This window comes from Trachinotus anak, unplaced genomic scaffold, assembly GCF_046630095.1.
Source record: "Trachinotus anak isolate AG129_WGS33_773 ecotype Australia unplaced genomic scaffold, CSIRO_AGI_Tana_v1 ptg000018l, whole genome shotgun sequence".
Classification (NCBI taxonomy): domain Eukaryota; kingdom Metazoa; phylum Chordata; class Actinopteri; order Carangiformes; family Carangidae; genus Trachinotus; species Trachinotus anak.
Genome location: NW_027273869.1, coordinates 13,240,664 through 13,258,078, shown reverse-complemented (window position 1 = coordinate 13,258,078; position 17,415 = coordinate 13,240,664). Strand labels below are relative to the sequence as shown.

At 39.0% G+C, this 17,415-nt stretch overlaps 2 protein-coding genes across 7 annotated transcripts in view; one reads left to right on the top strand and one right to left on the bottom strand.

The window, feature by feature from the left end:
• The window catches only part of tspan11 (tetraspanin 11), a 42,691-nt gene extending 31,697 nt beyond the window's left edge, over positions 1 to 10,994 (bottom strand). For 2 of the 6 annotated variants that reach the window (XM_071501711.1, XM_071501706.1), the window contains exons 1-7: positions 10,836 to 10,969; positions 8,257 to 8,364; positions 5,961 to 6,152; positions 3,756 to 3,830; positions 2,039 to 2,143; positions 1,424 to 1,582; positions 996 to 1,082 (exon numbers count right to left, since the gene is read on the bottom strand). In XM_071501711.1, the coding sequence (XP_071357812.1) occupies positions 996 to 1,082; positions 1,424 to 1,582; positions 2,039 to 2,143; positions 3,756 to 3,830; positions 5,961 to 6,152; positions 8,257 to 8,343 (705 nt within the window). In that variant the 5' untranslated portion in view covers positions 8,344 to 8,364; positions 10,836 to 10,969. Of the gene's footprint in view, positions 1 to 995; positions 1,083 to 1,423; positions 1,583 to 2,038; positions 2,144 to 3,755; positions 3,831 to 5,960; positions 6,153 to 8,256; positions 8,365 to 10,399; positions 10,563 to 10,835 lie in introns of those variants that run through there. The other 4 variants (XM_071501712.1, XM_071501709.1, XM_071501710.1 and 1 more) reach the window with 4 other exon arrangements.
• A 2,887-nt stretch (positions 10,995 to 13,881) lies between these two features.
• LOC139635395 (E3 ubiquitin-protein ligase TRIM21-like) lies at positions 13,882 to 16,545 on the top strand. The gene is made up of 2 exons (XM_071502680.1): positions 13,882 to 13,986; positions 14,105 to 16,545. Exon 2 carries the CDS (start codon positions 14,107 to 14,109, stop codon positions 15,733 to 15,735), a length of 1,629 nt encoding a protein of 542 aa, XP_071358781.1. The 5' UTR covers positions 13,882 to 13,986; positions 14,105 to 14,106; the 3' UTR covers positions 15,736 to 16,545.
• The last annotated feature ends 870 nt before the right edge of the window (positions 16,546 to 17,415 follow it).

Sequence of the window (17,415 nt, the reverse complement as noted above, 5' to 3'; positions counted from 1 at the left end):
TGTAAGACAGATGAAAACCTCAGCTAGTCTGATTTAACATGAATCACAACAAATCAACATTGTTTCAGTGAGGGGAAAAGACAGCAAAGTATACCGACATTAAGACAGACTGGTTTAGTTGACAAAGACAAGACATACAGTAAGCCTGCGGTACAAAAGGAAAACAAACATATGATTGGACTGAAAAGTGTGAAATTACACTTAATCATACTCAGGTAAAATTCTGGATTTTATATGCATTTCTCCAGGTATGGTCTATATATTCAGAACCTCCTTTATATGTTTACCATTATCCCTTTAGGGGATAAGAAAACAATATTCACTGCAATACATAATGGAAAGCTATATTCCTAAGTTCCCTTGTCAACAATCTTAAGCATCACAGATATATGTTTTGTTATTGCAAGCCTTGGTTATTACGGCAGAGAAATTCTGGCCATGTTGGCAGGACATCTGGCATTAGTCTCATTTCCCTTGTATCTGGGTGCAAAATGGTGGGCATAAAGAACATATCAGTCTTATAAATACCACTGGAAAGAATCAAAACACAGGTTTGTTTGGTCTCAGGTTTCCCTCAAGTTAATTTACAAAGAGGTGGTGCACAGCTGTAAGAGGGCTGTCAGGCAGCATAAAATTGTAAAAAAGCACCCCTGTATGCCTCCTTAGGCTTAAAAGCTCAAGTCCATATCAATCTGGGACAAATCAAATAACAAGCATTAATAAAATCATATAATGGTGACTAAGAGACTAGGCTGAGATAAAAGAAATGACCATTTAGCTGTTGTTGACCTGCGATGGTAGATTTTCAGTAAAGGAAAGACAGAAACCCATCTGTCTGTTGAATATAACCTAACAAAACCCAAAGAGCAGAATTTCATTCAAAGGGTAAAGGCAGTGTCGCATTTTTAATAAAATAATAATTGGGCTTGATGAAAAACAGCAGAATTGTATTCAGCTTCTTCAAACACCGTCTGCATATATCATACTTCACTTACCTGCAGACACGCTACTCCTATTCCTACAGCACCAATGACCAACAGGTGGTCTGCCAGAAACTGCTCCAGCTTAGTGATGCATCCACCCTGCAGGATGAAAGATAAAAATAATTAGAGACAATACATATAACTGAATTGACACTAAACATACTCTTGAGCGATCAAGAACACATGGGTTGATAAAAGCAGCTTATTTATCTGGAGTACATTTTTTCATGCCAAATCTATGATACAAATACTATAAGGTTATGTGTGTTAGGTGTGATATCATGCTTTTATTTAATTCTGAGGGTTCAAATTTACACCCTAGCACATGATGCATGTTCTGTACTGTAAGCGATAAAAAGGAGGAACTGACTGGTTTGACAAGGTGGAAAGATTTCACCTGTACAGCATGGGTAAGCATTAAAACCGTTTGGTCCACTGACCTCCACCTTGTAGATGTTAGAGGGGTGGTCTCTCTTGCCACACTGCGGGGTGATGGTCTTACAGCAGCTATCAGGCACAACTCTGTCTTCTGCCTGCTTTGATGAAATGTACGCACTCACCATCCAGTCATGGGAGTTGTTGCTGCCACAGCACTTGAACTGCAGAAGAAGAGAGTGAAGAATTTGGTTTCATTATCTCACAGTGACAGAAAAGCATTCCCTTCTTTTTTCATTTAATCAGACAAATTTATTTGGCTCAGACCCCTTCTTCAAATCAGTATTCTGTAAACTCCATGCAACTGAAGAAAATGATGCCACCTTCCTTACAGGGACTTGGACAAAGTTACTGTAGCACTGGCTATTTCACTAGTCATTTCGAGAACAATACTTTATACAAACCTTGATGGATAACACAGAGCTATTAGCAATTCCTTCTACTGAGTATAAACATACTTTCAAATTACTTCACATATGGTATCTGCCAAATGAGTCATGGAAAATAGATTTATAACAAAGCATGAATATACCTGACAATGCTTGCTGAAGGAAAGTGCAGCATATAATCTTACATAAACTAAACAAAACCTCAGAGGCTTTTGTAAAAATAGTCCATACATCCTGTTGTAGTCTGTCCACAGCTAATGTAATGGCCTCCTTCCCTGGCTGGGCATAGTTCTCTGTCATAGTCTGGTTGAGATGCTGCTTCAGCTCCTCACTCAGCTGAAAATGAGCAAGACAGAGAGAGACAGAATAAAAGTAAGAAACAGTGTGCGTGAAGCCTCAATCATACCCCCCTGAGGATGCGCACATGGACGCATAATTGTTATTATACTTCTTTCTAGTCCGCACATGCGCAGTTGGTGCCCTTGCAGTAGTGGCCACACAGACAGTCTGGGCAGTCACACCAAACTGAGTACATGGACATTCGCACAGAGCCTCGTGTACATCTGAAGACAAAATTTACATCACGCAGACCCTAGTGGAGCCTCGCACACTTGCAGATGCGTTAATTGCAACACTACCTTGAGACAGAGAATGTGGGGGGGCAAATACTCAAGTCAAATATGTGGGAGCAATGACTAAGGTGTGAGAATGCTGAAGTGAGAAGCTTGACAAAAGTTTTAGAGTGGGAGGATAGGGCAAGATAGGCAGGTAACAACTCCCAGGCATCTACAAGTGCTGTTACTGAAAAAAAAAAACAGATGAGCAACACAATGCAAAAATAGACTTTAAATACAACCTTTGATGTGTGTATATGTTGATGTGCATCCACAGACACACACACACACACACACACACACACACACACACACACACACACACGAGAGCCAAGAAGAAACAGAGTATGAGAGCTCTTATCTTTAAAGTGATTCTACCCTGTGCTGAACCTTTTCCATTATAATAAATCTCTGAGCTGGCCCGTAGATAGCATGGTGCTCTTTGCAGTCCTAGGTGACTGACAGGCAGCTGTTCATAGGATAACAAGATCCAGAGACCTGTGTGTCAGATAAACTCCAGTCGCTGAAGATAACACTCAGATCAGGTGGCAAGCAGTGACAACCCACAGACACATAAAAGGGCAGCCAAAAAGCAAAGCTTAAAGATCTACTGTAGATTCTCCATGACTCATCATCACCCATGTCCTATGAGACAGAACAAAGACCTCTGGGAAACCATTTAAAAACAAGATAAAATGACAAAAAAGAGAAATAAAGCCAGATCATTGCACTAATTCACTAATATTCACTTAAGATAAGAAAAGAAACAGTGTTCATAAACATGATGATATGATATGATATCATGATCATATCACATGTTGCCCTTAGAGGTTCAAACTAAATGCAAGAGTTGGCTGCAGCACCAGACAATTATTCTTACTCAAATACTCAATCTTGAAAATTAAGTATGTTCAAAACTCAGTGCACAGCTTTAGCTGTTTTGCAGAAAGTGCTGCTTTTCTTCACACAGAGAGCCAACACAATCTGTTACACTCAAACCCAAAAAGCAATTAAAACATTGTCTCAGCAAATCACCCTCACTGCTACCTGTCTACATCCTTCATTCTGTCTGCAACCTCAAGTATAAAAATATTTTAGTATAAGACACATAACAGACTGGGCTGATGGAGGTCATCTAGACCAACAATCTTTCTTGTAATGGAAGAAAGAGTAAAAGTGAGAGAAAGAGTCTTTAACTCTTCCTTCCAATTAAGCGTGAATACAGCACAAGGCTAGCAGCCAGCACAGTAACTACTGAATTTGCTTTGGCAATATGGCTCTTCATTGTAGAGCACCATTTAACTACAAGTAAATGATAAGCAGTAATCACTTACCCTCTGGTAGTATACATAAGCCAGTACTCCAGCCACCAGTTCAATCAAGAAGATGAACAGCAGGCAGAAGAAATACTGTGGTAGAAAAAATGGACAGAGAGATAAAGGAAAAGAGTAATTCAATAAATTAGACACAAGACTTCAATTCATCAGACATTTCAGACATCAGCACAGTCGTCGCCTGTGCCAACTCATCTGAGGAAGTTGCTCACACTTGTGACGGCTCAATAAAAACTTCTATCAACTGTCATTGTGCTGCATCTGTCACTTCTAACACAGATGGCAATGCTGCACAAAAAGAGACAACCAGAAAGCAATCTGACAGACTGTAGAATCAGTTTTAATCTTTTAAGGAGCTCTCCATACTGCATGAAACCAGTTTCATTATGTACTGCAAAATGACATCTTGGCAAAAACTAAATTAAGGTGATTTAAAAATTAACCATCAACACAGCCCAAGTATTAATTTGTATTCCTCATGAATATAACAATTAACTAAACCTAAAAATCAAAACCTCAGCAGATAAGCACTGGTGGTTGTAATTGTGAGCTTCATCCTCAATGATAAGCACTATTGTACGTAGGGAAATGCAGAGCATAGTCATGTCAAGTATGTATCGAAGGGATCGCCCACACATTTAGAGTGCTCTGACAGACTGTTCCAGAATAGTGAGATCAAAACTACAGCTTTCCCGGACGCTAATAAAGCAGGCATAAACTTTTCATTGTTGGTCCATACAGTACTCTACACAAACATAATGTGGCATGGCCCACCTGACAGGCCCACCTGTCGCAAAGTAGGACACAACAGTTTGACAGCAGGACCAGCACTATTTCAATCAAGGCCATTACAGAGAGGCAGATGCTACTACATACCCAATAAAGCATACTACTAGTCAAGCAAACAGCTGCAGGGGAGAAATCATCACACTGAATTAATACTGAAGACACTTAAGCAAATGCTCTCTTCTGTTTTGCCGTTATCACAGTTATGTCACGCAGAAACACAGCCTGCTCTGTATCTCTTGGTTACGAGATTTCAAAAAACACTCTGTGTCTGCTGCCCACACAGAATGCTAACTTTACTCCTTCTACACACACATGCTGGCATCACTCATTAATCTCCCAAAACTAATCTATAAATAGCACATCAATAGCTGGTATCCAACCAAAATGCACCACAGACTCCAGATCCACTTCTTAACTCCTGCAAGACCCTTTCTCTCTCCTATTGCTCTATCCATCAACAGTAGATAGATAGACCTATAAATAGTCCTGCGGCAGTGAAAGTTCACCTCCGCCTGCTTCTCTCCCATTGGGGCCTGTCTCTGTAAAATAATGAGGACAGTACGGGCCCTGTCAGAGTCATTTGTCAGCATCCAGTGATAAACGTTAGACCTAGGAGAGCATGGATGATTTGCATATGATGTCGCTGCATAGTTGTTATGTAGTTGAGCAGAGAATACAAACCTTTGAATACATATGGGAAAGCATCTGACTTCTCAACGTAGACATGACAATCTGGAACCACTAACCGGTAGTCTGCATGATCATTCAAATTACATAACTTATGACAAAAAAAAAAAACACTGCACAATATCTCCAACATTGCACCTTGAGTTAAAAGCTTCTAACTTTGGAGAACAATGAAACAACAAACAAATGACATTTGTTTGTTTGTTGACCTTATTCCATTCAATATAATAATTCTATCCTGATTTGACTGACAGAGCATTTAGTATGTTCACACCAAAAAAGTGACAAAACTCTGGTCCACTGGTGCACATCTTGTATCATTTCTTGTTAGTACAAAACAGTAGATTCATTTTTTACCTTCTGGACCAAGGTATATGTCAACAATCCATTGATCATTACAGATAAAAGATAATGATAGATAGAATTTATATCATGACATATTATCTAAGTCATATTACCAAATGACAGGCTGGTATGATAATTCAGTCCCCAGCCTAAAACGCTCTAAACCAGGGCACAGTTGAGTTGATTTAGTTTCACTCAAACACTCACATCATCTGTTACCTGTTTAACAATCAAATTTGTGTGCAATCCAGATTTTTGTAAGGGACACTTGAAGATTTTTAATAAGCACTCTTGTGTAACATTTTGTCCTTCATCAGATACATACTATACCATATGCCCACATGTGTACAACTAGAAACCCACTCTGTGGGTCTCCCGTCTCACCGTGGACAGACAGCTTCTCTGCTCCCTGATGACAGCACAACAGCCCAAGAAGCCTGTAACCACCACCAGGCTGCCGGCCAGTATGAGGATGTATGCTGAGACAGCAAAAGTGCTGGAGGCCAGCAGACTTAAGTAGTCACTCTTCTCCACCAGTGTCCAGACTCCAACACCCAAAACAGCAGCTCCACCCACCTGGAAGAGAAGTGGAGAAGGGGTGAGGAGATGGTGGGGTTTGAAAGAAATTTGAATATAAAAAGGTAAAGAAAGAAATACTATAAAACTGATATTGGTGTAGCAAAAGGTTTCAGAGAAGAAAACGAGATGAGAAGACATAATAAAAGCATAGTGAAAAGCTATGAATCACAAAATAGGGAAAGAGGCGATATGGATGACTTGAACAGAGAAAGAAAATACTGTGAAAACACTGAGCATGCCATGTCAATTCAGTCTTAAAGAAAGACAAAAGACCAAAAAGTATAGTACTTTACAGGCCAGGAAGTAACAAATGGGAAGAGAGCTGATTGCCATTATGCAAGTCACAGATATGAAAAACTAACAACATGAGAGGACAGCGAAAGGGAGTGGAAAGGGGTATAAAAGAGGGTTGAAAGAAAAGAGAGGAAATACAAAGAGAAACAGAGAGAAGCAGCCAGGCATAAAGAATAACAGTCATAGGAGCAGTGGGACTTCAGAGGTCGAGCCAGGGCATAATGACCACTTCCTGACAAACAATCCTGGATAACAAACCCAGGGTGGCGTCCAGATCTGTTCCTCTCATCTCATCAGGTTCACAGGCGGGCGGATAGGAAATGCCTCAGAGAGTCTCTCCTCTTCATCCTCCCACAACTTTCCATCAAAAGCAAGATCCCCTTATTCAAAATAACACATGTCCAACCAGGGAGGCACCAATGGATACATACAGGGTCCGGTGGGAGATGACGCTTCCCAAACTATAGCACATTCAGGACTTTCCTTTTATGTTTAACCATTAAGATAAGTAAGTCCCACTGAATTATAATAAACTGATAATAAATTGGCTGGGACCTTTGTTGCTTGTCATTCCCCATTTCTCTCTACCAAAGCTTTCTGTAATGTCTCTAATAATGATATAAAACGACCCATCCATTCAGTCACAGCAGGCTCCTGACTCCGTCTTTAGTGACATGTTAGCTTATATAAAAATGTTGGACATCGCAGAATTGGTAGTTGGAGAAAAAAAATTAAGAGGTTTAAGAATTTTAGGTAAAAAAATAAGTCATAGTTATATTTAAGAACTACAACTCAAGCACTGACATTTAGCAAGTTGACTACTTAAATGTTATCAATATTGCACTTTGTTAAATAGAAATAAAGGAGAAGAAAGAAAACATTAAACTCTGACCTTATCATAGTAAGGGTCAAAGCCAGTATGCACTGACAAAATATGCCATGCTCCCAAGAGTGATGCATGTTATGATGGTGCAGTGGTGGACAAAAAAAAGAAGTCTAAAAAAGTGATGAGGAAAAATGTTGATGAGAGCCTGCCGTCAAATGAGGAGAGGGACACTATACGTTTCCTCAAGAGATGAGTTTTAAGTTGGTGACAGAGCATTAACCCTATCCTGAAGATAAAGCTTGATCCTTTTTCTTTCTTGAACCTCACCCCCACACAGATCTGTCTCTCTGCTCACAATCTTCTCTTTAACTCTGCCTCAGACTTTGAAAATGTTTGAAAGTGACCCCAGACACTCTGCGCAGTAGTTCTAAGAGTGTACCATTTTAGAAGCAAACTGCAGTATCATAAAGTGCGGTGCCAGGAGCAGGTTTGATACACTGTTCCCCATTGTACACTGACAAGCCCTAAATAATCTATGACTCACTTTGGGCCAAGTCCATAACTCAGCCTTTTCAGACTCAGAACTCTCCTTAATCCTCTCCCTGTTTCTGCATGGCTCCTTCTTGCTAATGTCTCTCTGCCTGCAGTTTTAAAAGGAGCATTAAAGTATTTTTACTCTGTGTCTTTAAGTACAAAATTATCATTTCCCATTCACTAAGCAGCTCAAATTACGCTCTCTGTACTTATCTCTGTTTTAAAAATGGAGATAAATACAGTAAATATATATGTCAGTGTTATCTCAATGGACAGGTTGTCAAAAGAGGTTGCATTGAAATCCTATTTAATGCTGTTTGAGCAGCAGATTGCAAGTAAATACAAGTGCATATATGACAAAGTGAAATCACTGTAAGGGTTTTTCCTGTAGGGCTTTTGTGAGTGCAGGTATCTTAAAAAGATGTTAACCTCTTTACTGCCACTTACCCAGAAGAGAAAGTTGAAAACAAAGAGCAGGTACTTGAGACACACTGTCAACCAGTCCTCCTGGTCATCTTTATAAACTGCTGACATCTTCCTTCCTCCAGTTCTCTTCTGTAAATACACATTTTTTTTCTCAATACAAAAAAGAGGATGATGGGAAATATATATTTTGCAGCAATATATGGGGTTTCAAGTTTAAAATGCTGCTACAATTAAGAAACTTAACTCTAAATAGTGCTCAATAAAAACACAGATAACATTTACTGAAAAATATAATCAAATTCAACTGTGGATGAATGACAAGCATCACACTTCCCTGACTTCCTAAGTTACCCCTTGATACCAAAATGTCATGACACCAGCAGCACAAAAAAGTAAATACATTGCAAAGGAAACTGTGGATCGCATACAAAAACTGGCTGGATACAAAGTAATCTAATAATCTAAAAAAGAGTGTGAAAAAATAAATGACAACTCTGTACTGCTCATCTGAGCCCAAATTAAAAGTTAGTATATATTTTAATTATTTTCCTTCTGAAACCCTCTGTACAACTGCAAATACCATTGTCTTTATCTGAGGAAGAGGAAAATGAAATGGAATAAAATAATCTCACAGATACTAGCAGGTATCTGAAGCTGTCCAAAATTAGTCTGGCAAAATAAACTCATTCATGTCCAAGCTCAACTGACATTTGACAGCTCTGCATAAAATGTGTGCCACAATAAACGAGACTGATACTGTTTACCAAAGGGATATAGCTGCCTATCAAATGTCACAACAAAAGCAACATCTCAGCAGCAACAGTAAGTCATTTTTGAGCATTTATAGTTTGCATCCTTTACCAAGTAAGCTATGAAATAAAATGGCACATTTTTCTTACATCTTTACTCCCAGCTGCACACAACTCCTAACTGATCACACAGTTGTGTCAAGTTGCATTCTCAAAAGGCCTTTTGGTATTACTGAGAAAACCTGACTCATCAACAATTAAAACTTAATGTCACATTTCTGTCACTACAGTGCAACTTCAAACACTATTGATTTACACTATTTTCTAACTGAATCTCCTTCTGCTGTACTTTTATTATCAAGGTCTCCACCGGGGTTCATCTTACTAGTTGTTTATTGATGCAGCATCCAAGTTCACAATATTATCTCCTCTTGTTATATCCACAAACCACATTTTAAATTATTCATAGCACTGAACAGACCATAAACCTCTGAGTCATTAATTGAGCTTGCAGTTTCAGTTCTGTAAATAAAAGGCCATGGGGTGAGAGGCACTTAGACCCATGACATTGATCTACACAGGATCCTTCAGTGGATAGCACCAGAGGAAACAGTGGAGGCACTGTAGCCAGGAAGTCATACACATGGCTATAACAGTAAGAACAGATAGCTTTTGTGAAAGTGTTGGTTTAAACATTTGTTTGGGAATAAAAGTTTTGATTGACATTACCACACTTTAAACAAGTTAGTCGGTTTGTTAGAAGGAATTTCTTCACTTGGTTCTAGTGGCCTCTTTTCATAAATTAACAATTTTCATTTTCCAAGTTTATAGATATTCTGTCTGTATGTGCCTTTATCTAGGTATAGTGGAAGTTAATGGAGTTTCATTTGCATCAGCATTAAGTCAAAAACAAATCAACAATGTTGTATCTTTCCATAAAGTATCCCTATTGCTCTAAACCCACAGGTACACTGTATATTCAAGATAAAGTAGTTCCTATTTTACTATTCTTTTCACTGAGCAAGATTATTTAGATTATTTTATTATGCTGTAGCATTGTACCTGGGTGAAAGCAGAAATCTTCATGGCTAAGCAGAACTACTTAGGTTTGTTTGTTTGTTTGTTGTGTATTGGCTGCACCATCCCTTTAAAGTCAGGACTTCGCACTAAGACATTATGGAGGTGTACATGTGAGAGCTACAGGGAAGTTCCCGCCCTGGCCTCAACTGATTAAAATCACCTGTGACAGCACTCCACGCCATTTAAAATATTAATGCGCCAAACTAAAGGTTTATCTTTCACTTAGACAGCAAACACGATTTACAACGAGCTCTCATCCGGACCGAGAAATGTCCTGCTGCTGTAAAAAATATAAGTATAGTTGTTTTAACACAATGGTCAACCTGGTTATTTACCTTAAAGCACCTGAGCAAGCGGTTTACTTTTCGTAACAAGGCCTCAAACTCTTCCTTTATGACCGTTTCCCGTCCGGATGCGGTGACTGGCGTGAGTTACCTGCTATCACCTGGTTTCTTCTACCAGTGACAGGACCTGCTTCGGATATTTTGGACTTTGACCACTGCAGGTTTCTTCAGCGTCACAAGAAACCCATAAATCAAGGGAGTATATGCCCCTTACGTTTAAAGACAAACTTTCTTGCGTCCTTTTTTCAGGACGGGGTGTGCTCTAGCATCCTGGAAAAAAAAAAAAAAAAATAAAAAAAAAAAATAAATATATATATATATATCCCTCCACCTGCGTCGTTGATGCGCAGGACAAAGTTTAACCTAATTACCTCAGCGTTACATCGATAAACTAACGTTTTCGTCTCATAGCTGAGGACGTACTCACCAGACCGGCGTTTCGTGAGGATAAAGCGCCTCGTTTTGTCGCTGTTCCCGTCAGAGTGCAGACTGCAGGGCGCTGCAGCAGAGGAGCGTCTGGTCCGGTCAAGCTTGTTGCTTTCAGGGTGTCCGACAGCACGTTTCTGCGGATGCTGCCTTTGCGTGAGGCTCGTATTTTCGAACTTAATAATAGGACCTTTACACTCAAGAAATAGTCTAACAGAAAGGGATCAAGTCATTGGACACAAGCAGTATTTTGTGGCTGTTTGTATTATTATTTTTTATTAGTTGTATTTGCCAGGGAGTAAGTAGGCTACAAATGAATCTCAAACAAAGAGATGAGGTGTTTTCTACCAGCTAACATTTCCATCTGCAATCCCCAGACGGGTAGATATAAATACTTCAAATTCCAATTAAATATTATCAGCAAAATACAATAAGTCTCATTTCAATCATTCACCAAAACAATACGCAACTGAAATATTCTGACGGCCATTGAAGGTAGCACCAGCGTGAACTTGGGAAAGAGTCACAATAGGGAGTGACAGAGAAGGAAGTGGAGCTGCAACCCTGCTCCACCACCACAGGCTGAATACCACCCTGCTGCTGACTCCTCAGCCTTGGTTACAATGTAACCACATACCCCCTGAAGAATTTTACGCCGAGGTGTGCATGAATAAACAGAGATAAAAGACAGAAAAAGAGCACAGACTGCAGTGGACATAGCCTCAAACTTACTGTGTAGACTTTTTTTGCAAGGCTGCAGTTTGTACATAAATGAATGTCTATTTATAAATGTAGTAGAGCCTTTATCGTTGACTTGGACACATCTCATTATGAATTCCAGTCAAGCCAGTAAGGCTAACAATTAATTTTCAAATTGCTCTTCATTATGTAAAATAGACTACAAAATGAATAAGCAGAGAGTGTGTGTGACCCCAGAGGGAGAGATGGTAATTTGGTATTCCAGCACCGAGCTGATGAACATTGATTTGATTGTCTAGACTTGTTTTTTTTTTTTTTTTTATTCAAGACCCATTTACTCATCAAGGAAATGTGATCATACACAAAACCAACAAACTTTATACAAGAAATGTGTAAAAGATAAGTTTAAAAAACAGCGAAGGGAACAAAGTACACCAAACTAATAAAACATAATTGTATTTCTTGTGGTATCTGTGTATAACCATGTTCACGCCATTAATATCTTCTAAATAAAGTAAAACAAAGGCCCTCACTGTGCTCAGTGATTTTTTTATGACATTTTTTTTATCACAGCAAGATGTCTTCCTTGAACAATACAGACTCTCCACTATGTATTTGCCTCTTTTTCCACTGTAGTAATTCAATAAGCAAGCAAGCCATTAGGAGTAGATGATGGCTGCTGGGGGAGGAACTCTACAGTGGTCACCTGCACTGACGACAGTCAGTCTACCAAAACAACATTACTTAGCAGAGGATGTCATCCATCGGGTCAAGTTTTCCTCAAATCAAATCCAACCAGAACATAAAAAAAAAAAATAGGAAAAAAGAAATGATCATTCTATGGTTAGGAATTTGGAGCATGTATGTTTTCCATTTCCCCATATTTGCATAAGTGACACAGGGTGGAACAAACAGAAATGTGGTTTACCCTATAGCCAGCTCATTTACCTTACTGGCGCTTATGTGCAAAGTCTCATTCTGCCAGTTATCATATCGCCTCTCATGCTTTGTGGCCCGCTAAGCCCTCTAATGCTTTCCCCCACTAGGGGATAGGAATAGGGCATGACTGAGCATGCATGTCAAATAAAAACTGGTTAAGGAGAAAGCAAATATGTGTATAACAAGTGTGGTTATATGAGTGACAAAGTGAAAAGAGTTCTGTGTATTAAAATAGTGACAAAAAAAACAAAGACTTCAAGAAATTGCACACTTCAGAGATTCAAATCAGCGATTTTTTCCTTTAAATGGAGACTGAGACTGAACTACACAGGGAAATAATACCGTTTTGTTTCCATAACAAAACCAGTAGTTTGGTACAAACCACAAGTTCAGCTCCCAGTAAAAGACTCAGCTCCTGCTTGTTGTGCCTGACCTCTTGTGGTCAGACACACCTGGAAGTTTCATGACACAATGGCCTATTCAAAGACTGCACATTGCTAGTCTGACACAGTTAAGCAGAGATGACATTACAGTAGCATAATTCAGGCGGGGGGCAGGGTGATAGGTGCAAAATCTCAAAAGAGATAACAAAAATTATAAAAATCTTATCAAGTTCTGATGGAAAATGGAGTCTGACTTTTGTGACCTAAGACTCAAACAGGTTTTTTCACACTAGCTTTGTGTTTTGGTGCTAATTAGTGAAAAAGCTACGATAGTGTATAGTAAGATAGAATATGTGGTAAACATTATATCTGCTAAACATAAGCATTAACTTTTTCATTGTGAAAACTGATGATGATGAACTGATGTTTGCATTTAGCTCAAAGCATGGCTGTGACTCACAGAGCTGGCTGCTAGAAACTTTTCGTCAAACTCCTCCTTCCATCTTATGAAATAACATGAATGTTGAGAGAAAATAGTCCTTTTGGATAAGCTACAGCTTCAAAGAGTGTAACTTTAATTTTACAAGTACTTTTGTCAAATGTGCAACCCTACAGTGTCCATCATTAAATGAATAAAAAAAGACATTATAAAAATAAATTATCATAAAAATGTATTGTTTTTGTGAAAATTTTGAAGAAATTATAACAACATAACTCAATTCCTGAGAAATGGTATCATCATTCATTTTCATAGTAACTAAATTTGATTGGATTTTTATTCCAAAATTTCTTTTTTTTTTTTGAAAGTCGTATGAAATAAAAACAATTAAAAACTCCAATAATTATGAAAATAAGAAGGATTAAATATCATTTCATAATTATGAAAAAAAAATCATAAACAGATATTTCATTCAATATATTTTACAAAATCATTATTTGTTTCATATTGAGCTCATTGGTGATACAGAGTGGGCGGAGTCTAAAGGGTTAAAATTTTACCCGAAGTGTATGATAAGAGAGTGGTGGGGGCGGGGCCTCAGTGACGTCAACGTGCGGAAACGAAACCTAATGTAGAAACTTAGGAACGATTTGCTTGTCTCTGTGTTACGCAGGTGCTTTTAAAATTTACAGGTAAATTAAATTCTTCTATGTGTTAAATAAAGTAAAAATATAACAGATTTTTTTTCCAATTCATTGAGTTCAATCATATGAGTTAATCTAATTGCACTTTTGCTTGGTTCCTGTGAAGAAATGGCAGCTGCCAGCAGCCTGTTGTCAGAGGAGAGGTTCCTGTGTTCTGTCTGTCTGGACGTCTTTACCGAGCCAGTCTCAACGCCATGTGGACACAACTTCTGCAGTGCATGTATCCACAAGTACTGGGACAGCAGTGACACTTGCCAGTGTCCATTTTGCAAAAGGACATTTAGCACAAGACCTGAACTCCAAGTCAACACAATCATGTCTGAGTTAGCAGGTGAGTTTAAGAAGTTAGCTCAAGTCAAAGCCTCAACTCCAGGCCCACAACTGGCAGCAGACGTTCCTTGTGACATCTGCTCTGAGATAAAGGAGAAGGCTGTTAAATCTTGCCTGATGTGTCTAACTTCTTTCTGCGAAGTGCACCTTGAGCCACATCAGAGAGTTGCTGGTCTCAAGAGCCACACGTTGTTAGACCCTGTGAAGAATCTTGACGACAAGATGTGCAAGACACACAACAAGGTAACAGAGCTGTACTGTAGGACTGACCAGGCCTGTGTTTGTGTCTTGTGTTTAAAGACTGATCACAAGAGTCACGATGTTGTCTCACTGGAAGAAGAATATGAAACGGTGATGGAAAAGAAAGATGAGGCGATGGCAAATATCCAAAAGCTGGTCCAATCAAGGTCAGAGAAGATAGCCGAGATTGAAAAGTCACTTGATGTCTGCCAGATAGAATCTGAGAAGGAGAAAGAAGCCAGCACGCAGGTGTTCACTGATGTGATCCGCTGCATTCAGAGAAGCCAGGCCGAGCTCATTGAGTTGATTGAGGAGAGGCACAGAGCAACGAAGCAAAAGGCGGAAGGTTTTCTCAAAGTACTGAGGATGGAAATTACTGAGCTTGAAAGCAGAAGCAGCCAGCTGGAGATGCTGTCACAGTCTGAGGATCACCATCATTTTCTCCAGAGCTTCCCAACCTTGAACTCACCTTTAAACAAGGACTGCACCATCACTGATGTTCACTGTGACCTGTCTTTTGAGGCAGTGAGAGGAGCTGTGACTCTGCTGAAACGAAAAGTGGATGACATAATGGAAGAGCTTCCTGAGATCAAAATGAAAAGGATGAGAGAACATGCAGTGGACCTGACTTTTGACCCTGACACAGCACATTGCTCACTTGTCATAAGTCAAGATGGAAAACAAGTCACAGCTGGAGACACCGAACAGGAACTTCCCAACAATCCAAAGAGATTTGAAAGGTTTACAAAGGTTTTAGCAAAGGAAGGATTCACAACAGGGAAGTTTTACTACGAGGTGCAAGTGGAAGGGAAGACTAGATGGGCTGTTGGAGTGGCCAGGGAGTCTGTTGAGAGAAAGGGAGACACAAAACTGTCAATTACAGCTGGTTTTTGGACCTTGGACTTTGGGTTCAAGGAGGGCGAATATGGAACATCTGAAGGCTGTCCTGCAATTACACTGGAAGAAAAGCTTCAGAAGGTGGGCGTCTTTGTAGACTATAATGAGGGAGTGGTGTCTTTCTATGATGTGGATTCAAAATCACATGTCTTTTCCTTCACTCGCTGCCATTTTACAGAGAAACTTTATCCATACTTCTACCCTCATTTTAATGAAAATGGACAAAACTCTGCCCCTCTCATCCTTACACCTGTACCTCAACCAGAGTAGATTTGTTCTTTTTTGGGTCCTCCTTTAGGGATCACAGGGAAATTAAAATTGGTCTGTTAGCCTGTTTAATATGGAAGCAAAATAGAATTAACCACTTCGTGGTTACTCAGACTAGTTTAAGGTTACATCCTTGTTTATTCAGAATCATATAGAATATTAACCGTTTGTGTGAATTGTTGTCATAATTGCTTTGTGAAGTCTTGAGTTATAGCTAAAAAGTGTTTTGTACTGTCACAGTGACCTTTGAACTTTGATGACCAAAATCCAATTCATCCTTGAGTACCAGTGGACATTTGTGCCAAATGTGAAGAGTTCCCAAGTTATTGCGTTCACAAGACCAAAACCATATTTTGTGATGTCACCATCACATTGACCTTTGACCTTTAACCACCCAAATCTAATTAGTTTTTCCTTAAGCCCCAGTGAACATTTGGACCAAATTTGAAGAACAACGGACAACCTGAAAACATAATGCCTCTGGCCCTGGCTGTCGCTGGTGCAGTGGCATACATATTGTCAAATGTATGCATGGATATTCAAAAGAAGTATGATATTACATCATCAATGGCATTCTGTTAAGTTACCTGATGTAAAATAAAGATGCTAATGTTGCACAATAATACTGTTAATCCTGTTAAATTATGATGGATAGATAGATAATATTGTTCTAATTTGTCAAGGTATTTTGTTTCCCTTTTTTATTTTTTATTTTAATTGTTGAAATATTTACTTGTAATTCATTGTGGTGTGAAATGAAGAGCAGTTGTGCTTTTGATAAGTGGGGCTGAATAAACTGCTCGTCTAGACTGATTTAGTTGTTTCATTCTTACCTGTCACACAATATTAACTTCATAGCATTTGAAAAAATCTTTATTATAAAATGTGGTTATAATTCACACAGATGTGATTTGGAAGAGAATTGGAAGATTCAGTCTTTTGCATAGAGACATAAATGTTGAGGGTCTTGAAATATATCTAAATATGAGGCCCCCATAGAAATCTGTCTCTGTGAGTCCTGGCTCCTTGAAGTTTTTAGCAATTGAAATTTTCAGTAGAATTAAACAGAGCTGTTTCTCATGTCTTTGTCATGGTATTAGCGACGTCAGTCAATAGTAGTCTGCCCACTTCTTTTACTTCTGACTCCTGCCTATGTGCTCCTGCCCCCACACTGATTTCTGTGTGCGTGCACGATAGAGCGGATGCACACATTATCCTTGGATGTGATGCGTGGGCTGACGATCTTAAGCACCACTATTGGAGCTCATCCATAACTGACTAAAACCTATATGTTTCATTATGTTTTGTCTTTCATTAATGGGACATGTGCCCATATTTTTCTTTAGTGACAAATATCTTGTGGTATTTGATACAGTGTGAAATAAGTGATTGTGTCACTAATGAAAGAGGTGCAGATGCAGACATCAACAGTACACTGTTAAGTATGGAAATCAGACATCCTGAAGTAGGAGATATTTTGACATATTTTCCAGGAAGGCAAGATGCAGTGCAGATATAAATGTGTTCTATAGTGGTGAATTTAAACTGAATTAATATATGTCTGAAAAGTGTTCCTCAATTAGACAAGTGCATCCCAGCAAAAATCTTCCATTGGGTCTTAGATGGAAGGTGGAAATAGAATGATTTCAGAGTTGGATGGATGAATGATGGATGTGCTCTGCA

Excerpts from the sequence above, each read along its gene's own strand:
- LOC139635395 (XM_071502680.1), top strand. The coding sequence starts at position 14,107 with ATGGCAGCTGCCAGCAGCCTGTTGTCAGAGGAGAGGTTCCTGTGTTCT.